A 17,697-nucleotide genomic window follows, 5' to 3' on the forward strand; every position below is an offset into this window, starting at 1 on the left:
CTCTCTCTCTCTCTCTCTCTCTCTCTCTCTCTCTCTCTCTCTCTCTCTCGCAATTGGGGGGCTAATGGACTGGGAATTATGTATTAGTTTGTCTTTATCCGCACATATTGCTTAATGAACCTCTCTCGCTCTCATTTGTCTATTTGATATGTAAATTTGCTTCGCCGTTGCTTATTTACACAATAAACCAAGTTAGTGGCAGTTACGTTCGCAAAGCTCATCATTTAAGTGAGATATATAATGAAAACAAGATTCGGTACACAGAACGATTGTACTTCCGAGCATGTCGCGTTTACAGTGAATGTGTTTAGTCACGTCACGCATTTGGTTGACAGATACCCTGTTTCTATTTATGTCATATTACACAGCTACTCCTGGCGGTTTATTTGCTGACTGTCTGGCATAACAAAGTATGTGTAAATATGTGGAATTTCTTTTTAATTTTAAAATAATTAGGTCATAATTTACTCATCCTCATTCTATCCCAGATGTGTATGACTTCCTTTCTTCAACACTGAACACTTTTTGGTAACACTTTAGAATAATGGTCCGTTGTTAACAAGTAACTATGCAGAAAGTAATGGGCAGTACTACATTAACACTTACCTTAATACTATTAACTAATATAGAAGCAAGATTAACTAAGCAGTAAGTAATAGCTAATTTAGGACAAAGGTAGTTCCTTATTTGGTATTTGATAATTACTAAAGAAAAATGCCATCATTGACAACTACTTGCGAACTATTACCAATTAATAAAGAAAAAACAATTAATTACTAATCTCAACATTAACGTACATAAAGTGAAAAAATAGGTTGTTTGTGGAAACTAATTCATGAATAAATACAAATACCAAAAGCCAAATACCAAAACATGAATGGATATATTCTACATATATAGCCTATCCATAGAGATAAGCTATATTTCATGTAGTACTGCCTATTACTTTCTGCATAGTTACTTGTTAACAACGGACCATTATTCTAAAGTGTTACCCACTTTTTTTTATCAAAACATCCATCACGTTGTCCATGTATAGGTTATAAAAGTAATCGAAATGACTATATTGAGTCAGTAAATGTCTTGTGTAGTGAAATGAGGCGTGTCTGCGAAAAACATTAATATTTTGAGTTTATTTAGCGAAAATGATATTGTAAATTGCTCAATTCAAACATGCAGACACAACGGCACGTTTGCGCAGATTATAATATAAATAAATATGTAACTTTACTTTTAAATGTAAAAGAAATATACATAAATGTAACACGCATTATGTATCTAATCAATATAATCTTAACTGTTATTTATGCTCTTATTTATTATTGTAAATAATACTTAATCCATGGTCGCGTCGGTCTCATCTCGCTTTTTTCCCTATGTGGTGCAGCCGTAAAAATTCCTGATGCATATGAAAAGTACTCTTTAATTGCACAATAAAATATAAGTACAAATAAATATATTCATCATCTCAAGTGTGTAGCCTACATAATAACAACGCTACAAATGTAAAATAACATATTTACTAGGGATGTAACGATTCACCGTGAGCCGGTTGAAAATCGATTATAATATGTGACGATTCAAGTCGGTTGAGACGTTATAAAAATCATAAATGAAATAATAAAAGTGCAGTTGTTGTTTTCCTCAACTCATTCTGTAAAAAATTGTGATTAAATCGCACCGTGAGATCAAAATCGTGAATCGCATCGTGAGCTGAGGGAATCGTTACATAGCTAATATTTACGTGAAGCAAACCACAATGTTTAATATTATTAACAAAAATTAAATGCACTTTCACAATGTACAAAAGGCATCTCGTCCGTTGCTTTTCTAACTCGTGACGCGGGGCGAAATGGCGGGGCGAAAAAGTGACGTATCGATGTTCCCTGATTCCCTACGCCGTTCGCACTGTTCGCTCCCTTCGGATTGGAATCTCACTTAAGATAGCGGAACACTCTGTGAAGTCCACTCCGCAGTCCACTTACGGCCAAAGGGAACGCACCTCTAGATAATGGGCAAATTCCAAACTTCCTCAAGCGTACACACATCACTTCAGATTTGATCGTGTATTTCACGAGAGATGTGAGAAACAATGGAATTTGAAATTGTTGATGCTACAGTATATTTAATTCAGTGCTCCTATGAGTTTGTTTTGGTTTTAGTTTCGCTAAATAAACTCAAAGTATTTATGATTTCTCAAAAACCTACTATTTTGCTTCATTTAATGCTATTTTTGACGAGTGTATTTACAGTGCTCTGTTATGTGTTTGTGACTGGCTATCTGACATCCTGTAAATATCTTATTTTCCACAGACCTCTCTTCATTACTGTCACTCATCTCTCTCTCTCTCTCTCTCTCGCTTGCTCACTCACTCTGTATCTACTAGCAGGATCATGCGCATGAGTTACTATTTTCCTGCAGTAATAAACGCTCCTCTCTTGCGCAGGGCTAAGTGCTCCATTCATTTGTCTGTAAATAGTTGGCAAAGAGAAACCCGGAGCATATAAAAGCTTCCCCAATGTTCTTACACTTAAACGCACATGCACTAACAGCTTTCATTGTGTAACCTTTGCACAGCTGTAACACACACATAAAAAAGAACGCTTGAGTTAGTGTGTGTGTTTGTGTAAAGAGATGGTATTTGACATGTTAAATGGCTGTGTCTAAGACTATCAATGCACTGGAAACATAAGCCATGACTGAGCTGCATGCGCTTTAATGCTCGGTGAAAAAGCTGTGAGTTGTAGTTACACCATACTGGTGTGGAGTTTAAAGTAAAGTGAAGAAGTAAAGTGTCTTACACAAAATGTCTGTGTGTTTAGAGCTGTTGATCCAATACAATCTCACGGCAAAAACTTAACTCTTTTACAATGTGGCTAATTTTGATGCATTTTAGTACTATTTGCTTTTGCGCCATTGATGTTAGTGTTAGGGGCGGGGTTAGGGGTGGAACTTAAAGTCCCCGTGAACCGAAATTTCTAATGAGAAAAAATAGTGGGCGTGGCTTTCGTCTTTCTCTGCGTTTTGATTGAATGTATAAAAACAGCCGTTGCATTTTGAAATGGAACTGGCAGCAGACTAACAGTTGAAGGGGAGGAGTTAACGGATGCTCCGCCCAAGCCGTCTAACATACGTCATTTGAGATGGATAGTCATTACAGGATGGAAGTGCATTTTCAGATTTTAACTGAGATTATGAGGGCACACAAATTTTATAAAGAGAATGACCCACATTGATCAACTATTTACAACAAATGAATGAAAAAATGAAAAAAAAGGCGATGTCGTTTTTTCTTTCACTGGGACTTTAAAGAATTGCTTTTTTCTAGTAAAATATTTTGGTTTTTAGTTGTTTTAGCTTATTATTGTTTGTTTTGTCATATTTTAAATTCTTCTTTGGACCCCTTGGAAGTTTTTTGAGGCCCTCGGATAGAGATATACTGGTCTAGGAAATGTAGAAAATCTCTTTAATATCTTAGTTTTTTCTCATAAGTAAAAACATTGGAGTCAAACAGAGATGTAAGCCTTGTGCTGTTTTTTTGTAGGAAACAGACAGTAATGTGTTTTCTGTGTTTTGTCTCAAACTGTGCTCAGACTTTCTTAAGCAAGGCTGCACAGTTTGGTAAAAAGTCTTGGTGAATTATCCGATTTAACAATTTGTGATTTAAAATGTATTGTTTAAAGAGGTATAGGTCATAGGATTGTCATGGTCAAAGAAATACCAGACAGTAATACCAAACTGAAACAAAAAATGAAACTAAAGTTACTGTATATTTACACTTCAAATTAGCATTGTGCCAATTTGGTTTTTAAGTAAAGCTTTCATGATGCATCTTTTGTCACGATCTGGCAGAGTGGACAAAATGCAGGCAGACAGTAAGGGGTTAACAAGAATATTTATTTACACAAAACACGCAAAACAAAAACCCACAGTGGGGAACAAAACACGATAATAAACGGAGGAACAAAACAGGCACATAAACTCACTAACCTAAAATACAAAGACTAAGGACCACACTGGAAAGACTACAATAAACTAACAGACACTAAACTCACGGAACAAACAGGCAAGGAACAGGATCTCGGACAAGAGCACGACCACGGTACAGGAACACACGGTACAGGTACCAAACACATACAATGCACGAGCACAAGACAAAGAAACAAGAGGGTATTTATAGGAAACACAAACGAGGGATAACGACATGGGGCAGGTGTGAGACATTAAACACTCAGGGAAAGATAACGAGGAAACAAGAGAGATGGGGCCAATGACAAGACACTGGAGAGAACGTATATTATTGTCAAACGGACAATAATATGTTTCTCTCCACACAAAACCAAAGACTTTGTCATGGCTCTGCTACAGGACCAAGAAAAACATGACTAAGGAAGCAGAGCCATGACAGAAGCCCCCCCTTTAATGAGCACCTCCAGGTGCTCACCAAGGGGTAGACGGACAAGACAAGGCAGACTGAGACAAAGACAAAAACCAGACAAACATGGTGAACATGACAAGGGGTAGACAGGACAACAAGACTACAGGACTGGGGTGGCATAAAAAATAACAAACAATGGGAGGGGGGTTGGGGGCAAAACAAGAGTCATAGGGCGGCTCAAAGGGTGGGGGAAAAGTCCAGTCCCCGGCTGTGCTCAGAGGGCGCTGAGTCCTGGGGACTTAGGAGAGTCCCGGGGAACAGTCTTTGGCCTGGGAGTCCTCCAGGACGGCTGGAACTGGCTTGACGCGCTGAAGCCGCTGGAAGCCTGGACTGGACGCCGGCTGGATCACCGGACTGGACGCCGGCTGGATCACCGGACTGGACGCCGGCTGGATCACCGGACTGGACGCCGGCTGGATCACCGGACTGGACGCCGGCTGGATCACAAGACTGGACACAAGACTAGACACAAGACGACACAAGACTGGACACAAGACTAGACACAGGACTGGACACAAGACTGGACGCCGGTTGCACCGGACTGGACGCCGGTTGCACCGGACTGGACTCCGGTTGCACCGGACTGGATGCCGGCTGCACCGGACTGGATGCCGGCTGCACCGGACTGGATGCCGGCTGCACCGGACTGGATGCCGGCTGGATCACCGGACTGGATGCCGGCTGCACCGGACTGGATGCCGGCTGCACCGGACTGGATGCCGGCTGCATCGGCCGGGTAGGAGACCACGCTGCCCGCCGTTGCCTCTTCTTCTTGCGCCTAGCCACCCGGCTGGTGGTCGGGTGATGGAAGGAGGTATACGGCACGGCTGGCTCCGGCTGGGACTCCTCGGAGGTGGTTCCCCAGGACTCCCTCCTTCCTCGCCTACCTCGTAGGCTGACTGGTGGGGGAGAGGTTGCAGGGAGTGAGGCAGACGGTGAGGTGATGCCCACGACTCCGATCTGGATGGCACGATCCTCCGGGATCACTGGCAGTGGGGAAGAAAGACTGGGCTGGACTGAGACCCTGGGCTCCGGCCGATTCATGGCGTACCTGATCATGTCCGTGAAGCCCAGTGGTCTCAGCATCCTCATTTCTGACCGTGACAGCGGTTCGTTCAGACTGCCGTTGAACATGGACATCTGCTCCACCTCATCATGGACCATCTCCCCTGCGGTCTCAAAGAATCGGTCGGCAAACTCCAAGACGTCGGAGTAGCCCTGTCGCAGACCACAGAGGAGATGAGCCTGCCTGGATCGCCTTACCTCCATTATGCCTGCTGGGTTCAATTCTGGCTCGTGCATTCTGTCACGATCTGGCAGAGTGGAAGAACCCAAATGCAGGCAGACAGTAAGGGGTTAACAATATTATAATATAAGAATATTTATTTACACAAAACACGCAAAACAAAAACCCACAGTGGGGAACAAAACACGATAATAAACGGAGGAACAAAACAGGCACATAAACTCACTAACCTAAAATACAAAGACTAAGGACCACACTGGAAAGACTACAATAAACTAACAGACACTAAACCAGGGGTGTCCAAAGTCAGTCCTGGAGGGCCGGTGTCCTGCAAAGTTTAGCTTCAACCCTAATCAAACACACCTGAACAGCTAATCAAGGTCTCACAAAGCAGACTAGAAACTTCCAAACAGGTGTGTTGAGCCAAGTTGGAGCTAAACTCTGCAGGACAGTGGCCCTCCAGGACCGACATTGGACACCCCTGCTAAACTCACGGAACAAACAGGCAAGGAACAGGATCTCGGACAAGAGCACGACCACGGTACAGGAACACACGGTACAGGAACACACGGTACAGGAACACACGGTACAGGAACACACGGTACAGGTACCAAACACATACAATGCACGAGCACAAGACAAAGAAACAAGAGGGTATTTATAGGAAACACAAACGAGGGATAACGACATGGGGCAGGTGTGAGACATTAAACACTCAGGGAAAGATAACGAGGAAACAAGAGTGATGGGGCCAATGACAAGACACTGGAGAGAACGTATATTATTGTCAAACGGACAATAATATGTTTCTCTCCACACAAAACCAAAGACTTTGTCATGGCTCTGCTACAGGACCAAGAAAAACATGACTAAGGAAGCAGAGCCATGACATCTTTGTCTTTGTTTAGTTCTAAACAAACACCTAAAACCAATGTGTGCAATGATGTCAGTTTGTATTAAAGGTCCAGTGTATGAAATGTAGCGACATCTAGTGGCGAGGTTGCGAATTGCGATCAACGGCTCACTCCACCTCTCCCCCCTCACTTTTGAAGCACTACAGTGGTTGACACAGGACTAAGATGTCATCATGTTTTCGCTTCTTTGCCGAAGGAGATAACGTATTTACAAAAAAGCAGTTTGTCTGTTCAGGGCTACTGTAGAAACAACATGGCGAATTCCATGTAAGGGGACCACGGTGTATGTAGATAGAAAAATAGCTCATTCTAAGATCATAAAAACCTTAAGGCTGCATTATGTAAGGTCTTTATACACCTCTGAAGACAGTTTTATGTTGCAATTGATCCTCCAAAAAATTTCACACTGGACCTTTAATGCACAGCATTTATTAGTATCCTACACTACTGTTTTATAAGTTGAGGCTGAGGAAGGATGTGTGGGTGTGCATCTAAGTGCAGCACTTGAACTGAATTTAACACAACTTAAATCGAACCAAATAACATTCACTTGAAAAGGAAGATACACACATCATTACAACATGTAAAACCAATCACACACAAAGGAGATCTGATACACAGGAATACAAATATATGGGGTCGATAACGAAACTAAATAAAGGGACAGATGAGCATAATGGGTTACCATGGGAACAAATGAATGGAGAAACAAGGCATTACCGACTAAAACAGGATGTGACAGACTGTGGAGGAAAACATGTGTCAACACAATTAATTTATTTATCTCATTACAAAACAACATTTTGATCAAAAAAGATTTCGAAGCCAATAAGAGCCTAGAATCGATGGTAACTGCATGAAGAAGTTCAACAAGCATCTCAGCCGAAGATCTCAAGAAGCTGCTTAATAAATTCTGGACAAAGGGTGCTTACACTGAACTTTTACCAACATTTTTGTGTGGTATGTTAATTCATGTATTTTATGCATAATTTATGAGATAAACCTACACAATGTGAGAGATAAGAATATATATTGAACATGTTGAACGCCATTATTTAATAATGAGGTCAGCTCATATAAAGTATGTATTCAATTTGACATTAATAACTTCTTTATTAAATTCCCTCTGCACTTGGATGACATTGATGTCATTGATGTTTTTATTTGAGGAAGACGAGTAACCTCTATGCAGTGCCTTTACATGATATTTCTACTAATATTTCAGAGTGTCGTTCACACAAACCAAGACTGTTTACTGAATATGTGTGTGTATGTAATGAAGCGTACAGTGAGCTTGGATGTTTCGTTGAATCCATTAAAATCATTATCCACATCCACCCACAATCCTTTTTCTAATCTATTAATTTCTCTCTCTCCCACAGGAAACAGTCGAATATGCCTTCCTTGTCATTTTTACGATCGAAACCTTCCTGAAGATCATAGCATACGGCCTGGTGATGCACCAGAACGCGTACGTCCGAAACGGATGGAACATGCTGGATTTTGTCATTGTAGTCATAGGGTACGTTTGATCGGATAACAAGTCAATTGATTCATTTTTATTATTGTATTTCTGTTTTATTCTTTTATCCTATCATTTCCTCTGAGGCCCTTCACCTGCCTCTCATCTGCCACACACACACACACACATGGTTTCCATGGTTTATGGGGACATTCCATAGACTTCCATTGATTTTATATCGGGCTTATGATATAGGCCCAATCCCAATTCTATTTTCTACCCCTCGCCCCTTCCCCTTGCCCCTTGAAACAAAGTGGCAAGGGGAAGGGTTACAAATTTTCCGCTAAGAAATGGGACACCACTTCTACACTGTTATATGTCATCATACGTCGTTGCTAGCTCCTAACGTTACGTCAGAGGACATGCGCCGGTGCACCGGGTATATGACATAAAAAGATACTTTCTAATATCGTGCGATCAGTGCTGTCCGCTAGCAAACTTTAGCGATTTTTTTTGCAAACGTTAAAAGAACGTCACCGTAAATACAAACACAAGATTGAATGTAACATACATAAAATGAAAAATTGTCATAAAAATAATTATTAATGGCAAAAATTACTTACAATTTTGGGTCTGGTTGCTCGAGTGAGCAGCCATGTTGGAAATTTCTCTTAGCCCTTCGTTTGAAGTGAGGTCCTGAAAAATCTTCGTTTGAAGGGCTATCTGGCCCTTACCCCTCCAACCAAAAGAGAATTGAAACACGTGAACGCGCCAAACGGAGGGGTAGGGGAAAGTGTAGGGATAATTGGGATTGGGCCATATTCTGTCCCCTACCCCAACACCTAAACCTAATAATCATACAAACCTTTCTGCATTTTTTAATTTTTAATAAATATAATTTTCTATGATTTATAAGCTGTTTTCCCTCACGGAGACCTACAAAATGTCCCCACGAGGTCAACATTTATTGGTATTACTATCTTTGTGGGGACATTAGGCCATGAATACCAGCACACGCACACACACACTCGTTGTACGCCCATGTGACCCATAGATATGGAATCAAAGAGGGACCAGTGATGAGAGCTGGCATCTTTTACTATACTGATAATGAGACTCTAGTGGCCATTTCTTCATCTTAAAGGGATAGTTCACACAAAAATCCTCTCATCATTAATTTATTCGCATGTTGTTCAAAACCTGTGTATGACTGTGGAACACAAAATAAGATATTTTGAGAAATGTCTCTGTGGTTTTGTGTCCATACAACGGAGGTCAATGGATGCCAGTGTTGTTTGGTTACCAAGGTTCTTCAAAATATCTTCTTTTGTGTTCTGTAGAAGAAAGAAAGTCATACAGGTTTGAAAAGACATGAGGGTGGGTAAATGATGACAGAATCACATCTTTTGGCTGCAAAGGCAGCACGGAAACCAACTCTGAAGCAACATAAAACCGCACATTTTGCATTTACACAGCCTGAAGAATTTGGGACCTTGAAACGTTGAGTTGTGGCACTCGATCTAACAATGCGGCATTGAGTCCTGTCTGCATCTATCGATCACCCTACTTTTAAAACAATTATTTTAAGTTCTATCCACTTGTTATTTGAGTTCATATTCTAGCTCGATTCATCTCATACTGTTTCTCTCTATTTCCTCGTCACCGCGTCCTTCTCTGTTTGACTCCATAATTCTGCCTCACCGATACACGCACAGTCCACTGAGTAGCTGGGTCACGTTTCGATCTGTTCATTTCACGCAGAAACAGCTCTCTATCTCTCTCTTCATCTGCTCGTCTCTCTTCACGGGACTGTTGTTCTTAATCTTTGGTTCTCACACAGCGTTCCTTCTGTTGTCAATGATTAGCCATGAATATTAACAGATCACTGATGTAACTCTGTATTCACCGTTATGGCCATTTTTGCTCACTGCATTGAATTTATTGCTTATTTGACTGATTAGTGATTTCGTTATCATATCCTTGTCCTTTCTATAATACAGTACCTGGTCATTTCAGGTCATCATATTTATATAACATTTCATTCATGCACATGGCAACTCCCCACAACATCTTCGCATTACTATCACACCATCTTTTTTCTGCAGGTTTCAACACATTTCTTCATTCTTTCGTACGATTTTTTTTCAGGTTGTTTAGTGTTGTTTTGGAAGTTTTGACCAAAGATGGGGAGAAGGACATCGCAGCTCCCCCGGCTGCGCACGGCCACGGTGGAAAATCTGGAGGATTCGATGTCAAAGCCCTCCGAGCCTTTCGAGTGCTGCGACCGCTTCGCCTGGTGTCAGGAGTGCCCAGTGAGTTTAAGAAGACCTCCACCTTTGTGGGATTTCCTATAGACGGTTTCATCTTAACAACATAAACAAACGTTACTGCGCATGCGCACTTTTGTGACCCCAGCTTAACTTCCATTCACAACCAATAGAGCGCCTGTAGATTATTTCTGATAACAATCAAAAGAAACCGAGAAGAAGCATTACTTGTGTTTCTCCAATATTTTGAATTTAGACTGTGATACCAAACTCAACCGCTAGATGTCAGCGTTCCATACGGTTTGTTTAAAAGCGACCGAACTACAGGACCCATTCAACAAATTGTTTATTTAATAAAATGAACATACAACAAAATTCAACAAATCATTTATTTAATATGATTATTATACAGGAAAATAAAAATACAAATTAATATGAACATAAATTAAATAAAATATAAATAGTTACTGTATATTATTAGACAATAGCCAAACACAAACCGGAAGTTAACTGGGGGTCAGGCGCGCGCGCATCCGATGAAACGGTCTACAGTGATATAGTATACCACTGTATATAAAATACATTATTGATGGGCTGTGACAGTGACCCCTGCTGAGCACCGGGACCCCACCGGGGGCTGGATGTTGGGGGGGGAGATGCTTCATGATGTGACCATATGGCAAGAGAAAAACAGCGTTCCTTACTGCAGCCCCCCAGGAGCATTCACTCAGAACGAGCTGTTAAACTCAACGCCCCAAAGACCTTGTGTCTGTCTGTGTATGCGCGTGTGTTCCGCACAGAAAATAAATGTCAACGTTTAACGTAAAGGTACATACTACAGTTAAGCGAGCGTCACAATCATTCATGCTTGCGCATATCTGTAGGTTTGCAGGTGGTGTTGAACTCCATCATAAAAGCCATGGTTCCTCTCCTCCACATCGCCCTGCTGGTTCTGTTCGTCATCATCATCTACGCCATCATCGGTTTGGAGCTTTTCATAGGAAAGATGCACGCTACGTGTTTTTTTAAAGGGTCAGGTATGTGGCTGCGTGCGTTACATGGTTTGAATCGACATACATGTATTATAAAGCTCTTTGAAAATGATGAATATGTAATGTATTGTTGGGTGTATTGGAAAACCCCCCCCCCAAAAAATGATCTTGCTCTGCAGATTTAATTGCGGAGGACGAACCCGCGCCGTGCGCTGTTAACGGTCACGGTCGCACTTGCCCCATCAACGGCACGGTGTGCAAAGAGGGTTGGAACGGTCCCAACGGGGGCATCACGAACTTCGACAACTTCATGTTTGCCATGTTGACTGTATTCCAGTGCATAACCATGGAGGGCTGGACGGACGTTCTCTACTGGGTCAGTATGAGCATCCTAACCTTCGCCTGTCCCAGCTACACTTCTAGCTAGCATAGACATCCTTTGGCTCGGTTTGAGTCGGAATATAAGGAATGTTAATGAGTTAAAGGCGGGGTGTCCAATTTCTCTTAGTCGTTGTTGATGTTCAAATCACCAAAACAGACACACCCCTACCCCCATCTTTCGCTTTCGTCAGCGCTCGGCTCAGCTAATGTCCGTCCTGTGCACCTTACTGCTGATTGGCTACAAGGTTGTTTTGGTACTCGGCCCGACTTTGTCTAAACAAGCGTAATTCGTAAATCGGACACCCCGCCTTTAAATCCTAATTGTATTTCTGTTGAAGAGAATTGTGTGTTTGTAGACACGAGTGCTTTCTAGAGTGTGAGATGCTGTAAGTAACATCCCACACGCTGAAGCAGGAATTGAAGGGTCTGTGACTGACCACTGTGCTCTGTTGAGATCCGCCCACCTCTCACATCATCCTCTGGAATATATTTGCTCCGGTTCACCACAGCACCGTGTTCACTCCCAGTAACTTCAGTTAGGTTGGATTGAAGCAAGGATTGTCTGCTTCAAAGCAACTGGACTGGGTTTTTCCAAATGTAGAAACCAGTCTCACAAGGGAATGCAACACGGAAACATTTTTACACCAAAATGCTTCCCAGTGGGCATTTGTAATGTTTTTAGTAGGACCTGTTCTTTGGTTCATGCAAACAGGGAAATTCTTTCGTAATTACTCACCCTCATGTCACGCCAAACACGAAGAACGTCGGTAACCGAAAAACATTGACTCCCACTGACTACGATTGTATGGACACGAAACCACTTTTGAGACATTTCTCAAAATTTCTACTTTTGTGTTCCACTGAAGAATACCGGTTTTGAGTGATGTCAGAAATATTATTTTTGGGTGGACTATCCTTTTAAGAGCTAGAATAGAAAACCTTTAGATTATACAACTGGAGATGCAATTGCTTTGAACCTTTCCAGAATTTCCACTGAAAATTTGACTAGGCATTGATCATTACATGAGTTAACATATACCACCGTAAATGCCAAGAGAGGTTTCATTTTTGTTAAACATTGTATTTTATTTGGATTATTTCACAGAAATGTGTCTTTAGTTTGTGTTGAACACATTAAACTGTCCTTTATTTTCTGTTTTGACACAATGCATAATTTAAAATCAAGATACACTTACATCTTGTGTTTTTCTTAATCCTATCAGCTCAATTTGAGCAGATCTTCGCTAGTCTTGTTTTGAACCGTTTCTCTTTCATACACTTTCATTCTTATTTTCTCTCCATCTTCCTTTTACTCCTCTTTCCTCCTCTTGTCTCTCAGATGAATGATGCAATGGGTCTGGAGCTGCCGTGGGTGTACTTTGTGAGTTTGGTCATCTTCGGTTCTTTCTTCGTCCTGAACCTGGTTCTGGGTGTTTTGAGCGGGTGAGCAGCTCCTCTTTTCTCTTCACCGTAGACGCTGATCTCTGTCTTCACCTTCCCGTCTTTCTCCCCGGAGCAAACTCTGTAGCTCCATTACTGGGGTTTCTCTCGGCTTCATTTTAGTCTCTCCCTCGGGGTTAACTGTCCCATTTGGGCCCTTGTATAGGTGAATGACGCCATCGGATGGGAGACCCCGTGGATCTACTTTGTTAGTCTGATCATTTTGGGCTCGTTTTTTGTGTTGAACCTTGTGCTGGGTGTGCTCAGCGGGTAAGACATCCGCAAACGATGTGTGCTGTGGTGTGATGACGTGTGCTTCTTTTAACTTCTGTTTTTAGGACAGCTTTTTTCTGTAGATCTGCATGGAGTTTGATGACAGACGTGATTATGGAAGTGTATCTATCTACATACAGTCATAGCAAAAAATGGCAGACATTGAAAATTTGCAATATTCAACAAAATTTGTGCAAAAGTACATCAATTTAAAATATATATTTGTATATTATTTAGGGCTGTACAGCTATTAGTTGTGACTAATAAGGACATGCATGTATAGATTTAAGAAATATTTATACATGTGTATATACATAATTATATTATATTATATATAAAATATTCTTAAAATTATACATGCATGTGTTTGCCTATTTATATATATATATATATCATTATTTTACACAGTACACACAAATATTATGTAAACAAAAACTTTTATTCTGCATACACTTGGTAGACACTAATCGTTGTACAGCCCGAATATTTTTGTTTAAATATGCTGATGCCTGGTAATATTTTTCTTTACATCATATTGTGCCATTTGTTTACGTTGCCAGTGATGCATATTATTAAAAAAATTCGTAGTGATCTTTTATTAAAATGTAATAATTTGCCCACCAAATTTGACCCCCATTCCGTTAAACACACGCCCTTCCTCTAAAACCCCGCCTCCAAACACGTGTAAGCACATTCTGACACATCAAATAATCGACAAGCAGAGACTTTTCTGTTGTTTTTTAGCTTAGTGCTGTCACAACAAAGACATGTCTCAGGACAACTAGTGTGGCGATATCTGTCAGGAAGTCAGCATATGCTTTCCAGAAAAATCGCTTACCGCACCTTCAATAAAACCCTTCTGTCTGCAGTTGTATTGAATGGTTTTTATAGTTGAAATAAAAGTCACTTCTCAGCATTGTACAAACCGCAACAGTAGAGATGTCTGCAACCTTTCGTCCATGACTGAAGTCGCTTCTATGGTGTTTGCTGTCACGTCTGCTGCCTGAATTGTTTTTCCATTGGCGTTAATAAAAAACGTGGCACAAAGGATATAAAGAGGCCTGTAAGAAAATAAATCATTTTAATATCAGTAAATTAATATGATGCCGTTTTATTAAAGAGGATTTAGACATTCTGTGACCTTTTAGACGTGCGAGTAAAATGTTGCATCCACCCCGAGCTGTTGTGCGCCCTGCTGATAGAATACTGAAGCATTTCAACCTGGGTATTTTTCGATGTTGTTTATAAGTGTATTATAAGCAAGCATCACTATTACTGTTACTGGATGGACAGAGCTGGGTAGTAACGGATAGTAACATGTAAACTGGATTATGTAATCAGATTCTAAAAATCAAGTACTTGTAATTCAAGTAAACTACATTTTAAAATACTCGTAGTCAGACTACAGTTACTTTTTTATGGATTACGTGATTACAGATTATTCACAGAATGGCAGTAAATTGGTTACAGTTCAGTGATTTTCCCTACATTTTTTATTTCTATTTCTTTTCTAAATTTGTGATTCTTCGAGCTCTTTCCGGCAGAGAGGGGAGGGGTTTGCGACGAGACACTTATCCCGCGAGATGAGACGAGACTTTGAGAAGATTGGGTTCATGAGAACAAGACAAGATTTTTACACTATTTTTGTGTAATCCTCAATGATGAAATATATGAAGAGTTTGGTTCCAAAATAAGATAACTCAGTTTTTAAAAATGTTCAAAAATCATGTTTTTTATTATGTCAACAGGTTTTTATTGTGTTTTATTGTGTTAGTTAGTTGTATTTTTTTGTTATTATTGCTTAAATCAAAACAAACCAACTGCAGTTTGATTGATATTAATTGGAATGCACAATAAAAAAACATGATTTTTGAAAAATCTTAAAAACGGAGTTATCTCACTTTGGAACCAAACTCTTCATGTGAAAAAATAACTTTTTATTCAACTGAAATCGCAAAATGCAAAACAGGTTATTGCAACTCACTTTATGCCGGTGTCTCTCAGTCCTCTATCTCACGTCTTCAGCTAGTACAGAAAGCCGCTGCCAAACTTCTTATAGGGAAGCGCAAGCACGATCATGTCCAGTGTTTCCCCTAGGTTTACTTTATTTATTTGCGGCGGAGGTCCGGACGATGCTTTTTTTAATAAATAATATAAAATCAATCAATCTAATGTTTTATCAGGCCATTTATTTTATATTCTGATAGCCACAGTAAGGCCTGGTAACTGATCAGATGTTTTGTAGGCTCTGGTGCTGAAGCGAAGTCCTAGTAGTCCAAATGTAACGACTGAAATGAATTTATCATGAGAAGTACTTACAAAGTTGCTAACAAGTAGCCTTTCCATGCCATTCAAACTACTGATTCTAAATAATCTTTCTGATTAAAACATGATTCATTATGGAATGCTCTTAACGTGCAGATTTTTAATCCTTTTAATATCATTAATGCTAAATGTAGATACAAGACGTTATGGTTTATAATCTGTCACAAACAGTAAACTGACTGACAGCTAAAAACATTTTTGTTTACGTAAGCGTTACAGTAAAAGTGTCCATTTATTGACCTGCTCTTGGTGTCTGCCGGTCTTTATATGCGACGCGTCTTTGGCTGGAGAAGCAGCGCTCACGGAGCGGAAAGGGCTCAAATGAAGCGCGTTTTGGTGCGCTTCATTCAGTAGGGGAAACACTGATGTCACACTCATTTTACGCTGTCAAAATAGTTCAAAATGATCCTGCTTCAATATGTGTAACATCAAATAAGATTTAAATCAAAAGTAATCTAAATGTAATCCAAAAGTAGTCAGATTACATTACAAAAATGTGTTATCTAAGGGATTACGTTTCTAACTACAAATTTTGTCATCAGTAACTGATTACAAATCATAAGTAATCTACCCAGCTCTGTGTATTTTCGAGAGCCATAAAGTCTCCAAAACCTGTCAAAATTCAACTTCTTTTTGTGAAACACGTGACCCTGCCTGTGAAATCCCATCTTTTTTGTGATTTTCTACATAAAATCATCCTACTTAATGTAAAGAACATTCTGTGAAAATAGAACCTTGATGTTTTTAATGTTGACCATGTCAAAGATTGAAACCATAGTGAAATTATTAGTTAGTTCCTAATCTCAAAATAAACAATGCAAATAGACTTTCACAGACAGTTTCGCGTTGGTTATTTGAAACAATTGATATTTTGCTGTGAGTTGCCTACTGTTTTTTGATATACTGATGTAAAACTGTGTTCCTGAACCCAGAGAGTTCTCTAAAGAGCGAGAGAAAGCAAAAGCGCGTGGAGATTTCCAGAAGCTTCGTGAGAAACAACAGCTGGAAGAGGATCTGAAGGGATACCTGGACTGGATCACGCAGGCCGAAGACATCGACCCTGAGAATGAGGAGGACGAGGAAGAGAGTAAACGCAATCGTGAGTACTCCAGGGCTTTTACATAAAAACATACTCAATCTGACATGTGCTTCACGTAAAGTCATGTGCATGAACCATTTTGTCCATTTTCAAGCAAACTTGTAGAGTCATTTCTAGTGAGATTTACACTTTTGTCGAAACCTAGTTCTGAGCAGACAGATAGTGTTCTACTTTCATACCGTCATTTCATTTTCTAAGTACAAGGTTTAAAAGCCATGGATGACATTACGAGGAAAGACTGGCCACGTTTTCTAGCAGCCACGGCAGGCTTTAATTGGCCCGTCATGCCCATCAAACTGCCGCACGGAGCTGAACAGACGTCAGCAAGCCCAAAACAGCTGCCTCGGGTGTATTTATGATGAAATACTTGAAGAGGCACTAAATCCACAAGTGCTGTCTCTACCGCTGATGTGCACAAATGTCAATCAAAGTCAAACAGCCCTTAGGTCAGAATGTGCACTACGGTGATTGAGTTTGATGCCCTTCCTTGGGGCATTTACTGTTGAACAATATTCTAAATGTTTTCTACAGACCCCCTAATACTACATCAACAGTCCCCACTATGAGAAAGCAAAACTCACAAATGAGATCTAGTACATGCCTCTGTTGTTTCACATACTGGAGAAATGCTGTATGAGATAAAGTGGGGTTAAGTTGAGATTTGTAAAGTTAAACTTCTTGCGTTTTAGCGTTTTGCCATCAAGTTCCCAGTCAAATCACATATGATAAAACACAATTTGTTCTCAATCGTTTCTCATCAAATTTGTTTCTCTTCAGAGTTCTGCCCAAGTTTATGTATGAAAGGAATCGTTCACTTTAGAATTAAAATGTTATGCTTATTTACTCGCTCTCATGTCAT

At 40.3% G+C, this 17,697-nt stretch overlaps 1 protein-coding gene across 10 annotated transcripts in view; it reads left to right on the forward strand.

Moving 5' to 3' along the window:
- cacna1da (calcium channel, voltage-dependent, L type, alpha 1D subunit, a) overlaps positions 1-17,697 on the forward strand; it is a 72,350-nt gene that overhangs the window by 12,660 nt on the left and 41,993 nt on the right. For all 10 annotated transcript variants that reach the window (XM_057362838.1, XM_057362829.1, XM_057362830.1 and 7 more), the window contains exons 4-9: positions 7,982-8,121; positions 10,210-10,373; positions 11,213-11,365; positions 11,500-11,696; positions 13,041-13,144; positions 16,672-16,838. In XM_057362838.1, the coding sequence (XP_057218821.1) occupies positions 7,982-8,121; positions 10,210-10,373; positions 11,213-11,365; positions 11,500-11,696; positions 13,041-13,144; positions 16,672-16,838 (925 nt within the window). The remainder of the gene's footprint in view (positions 1-7,981; positions 8,122-10,209; positions 10,374-11,212; positions 11,366-11,499; positions 11,697-13,040; positions 13,145-16,671; positions 16,839-17,697) is intronic.

This window comes from Triplophysa rosa, linkage group LG20 (genome assembly GCF_024868665.1).
Source record: "Triplophysa rosa linkage group LG20, Trosa_1v2, whole genome shotgun sequence".
Classification (NCBI taxonomy): domain Eukaryota; kingdom Metazoa; phylum Chordata; class Actinopteri; order Cypriniformes; family Nemacheilidae; genus Triplophysa; species Triplophysa rosa.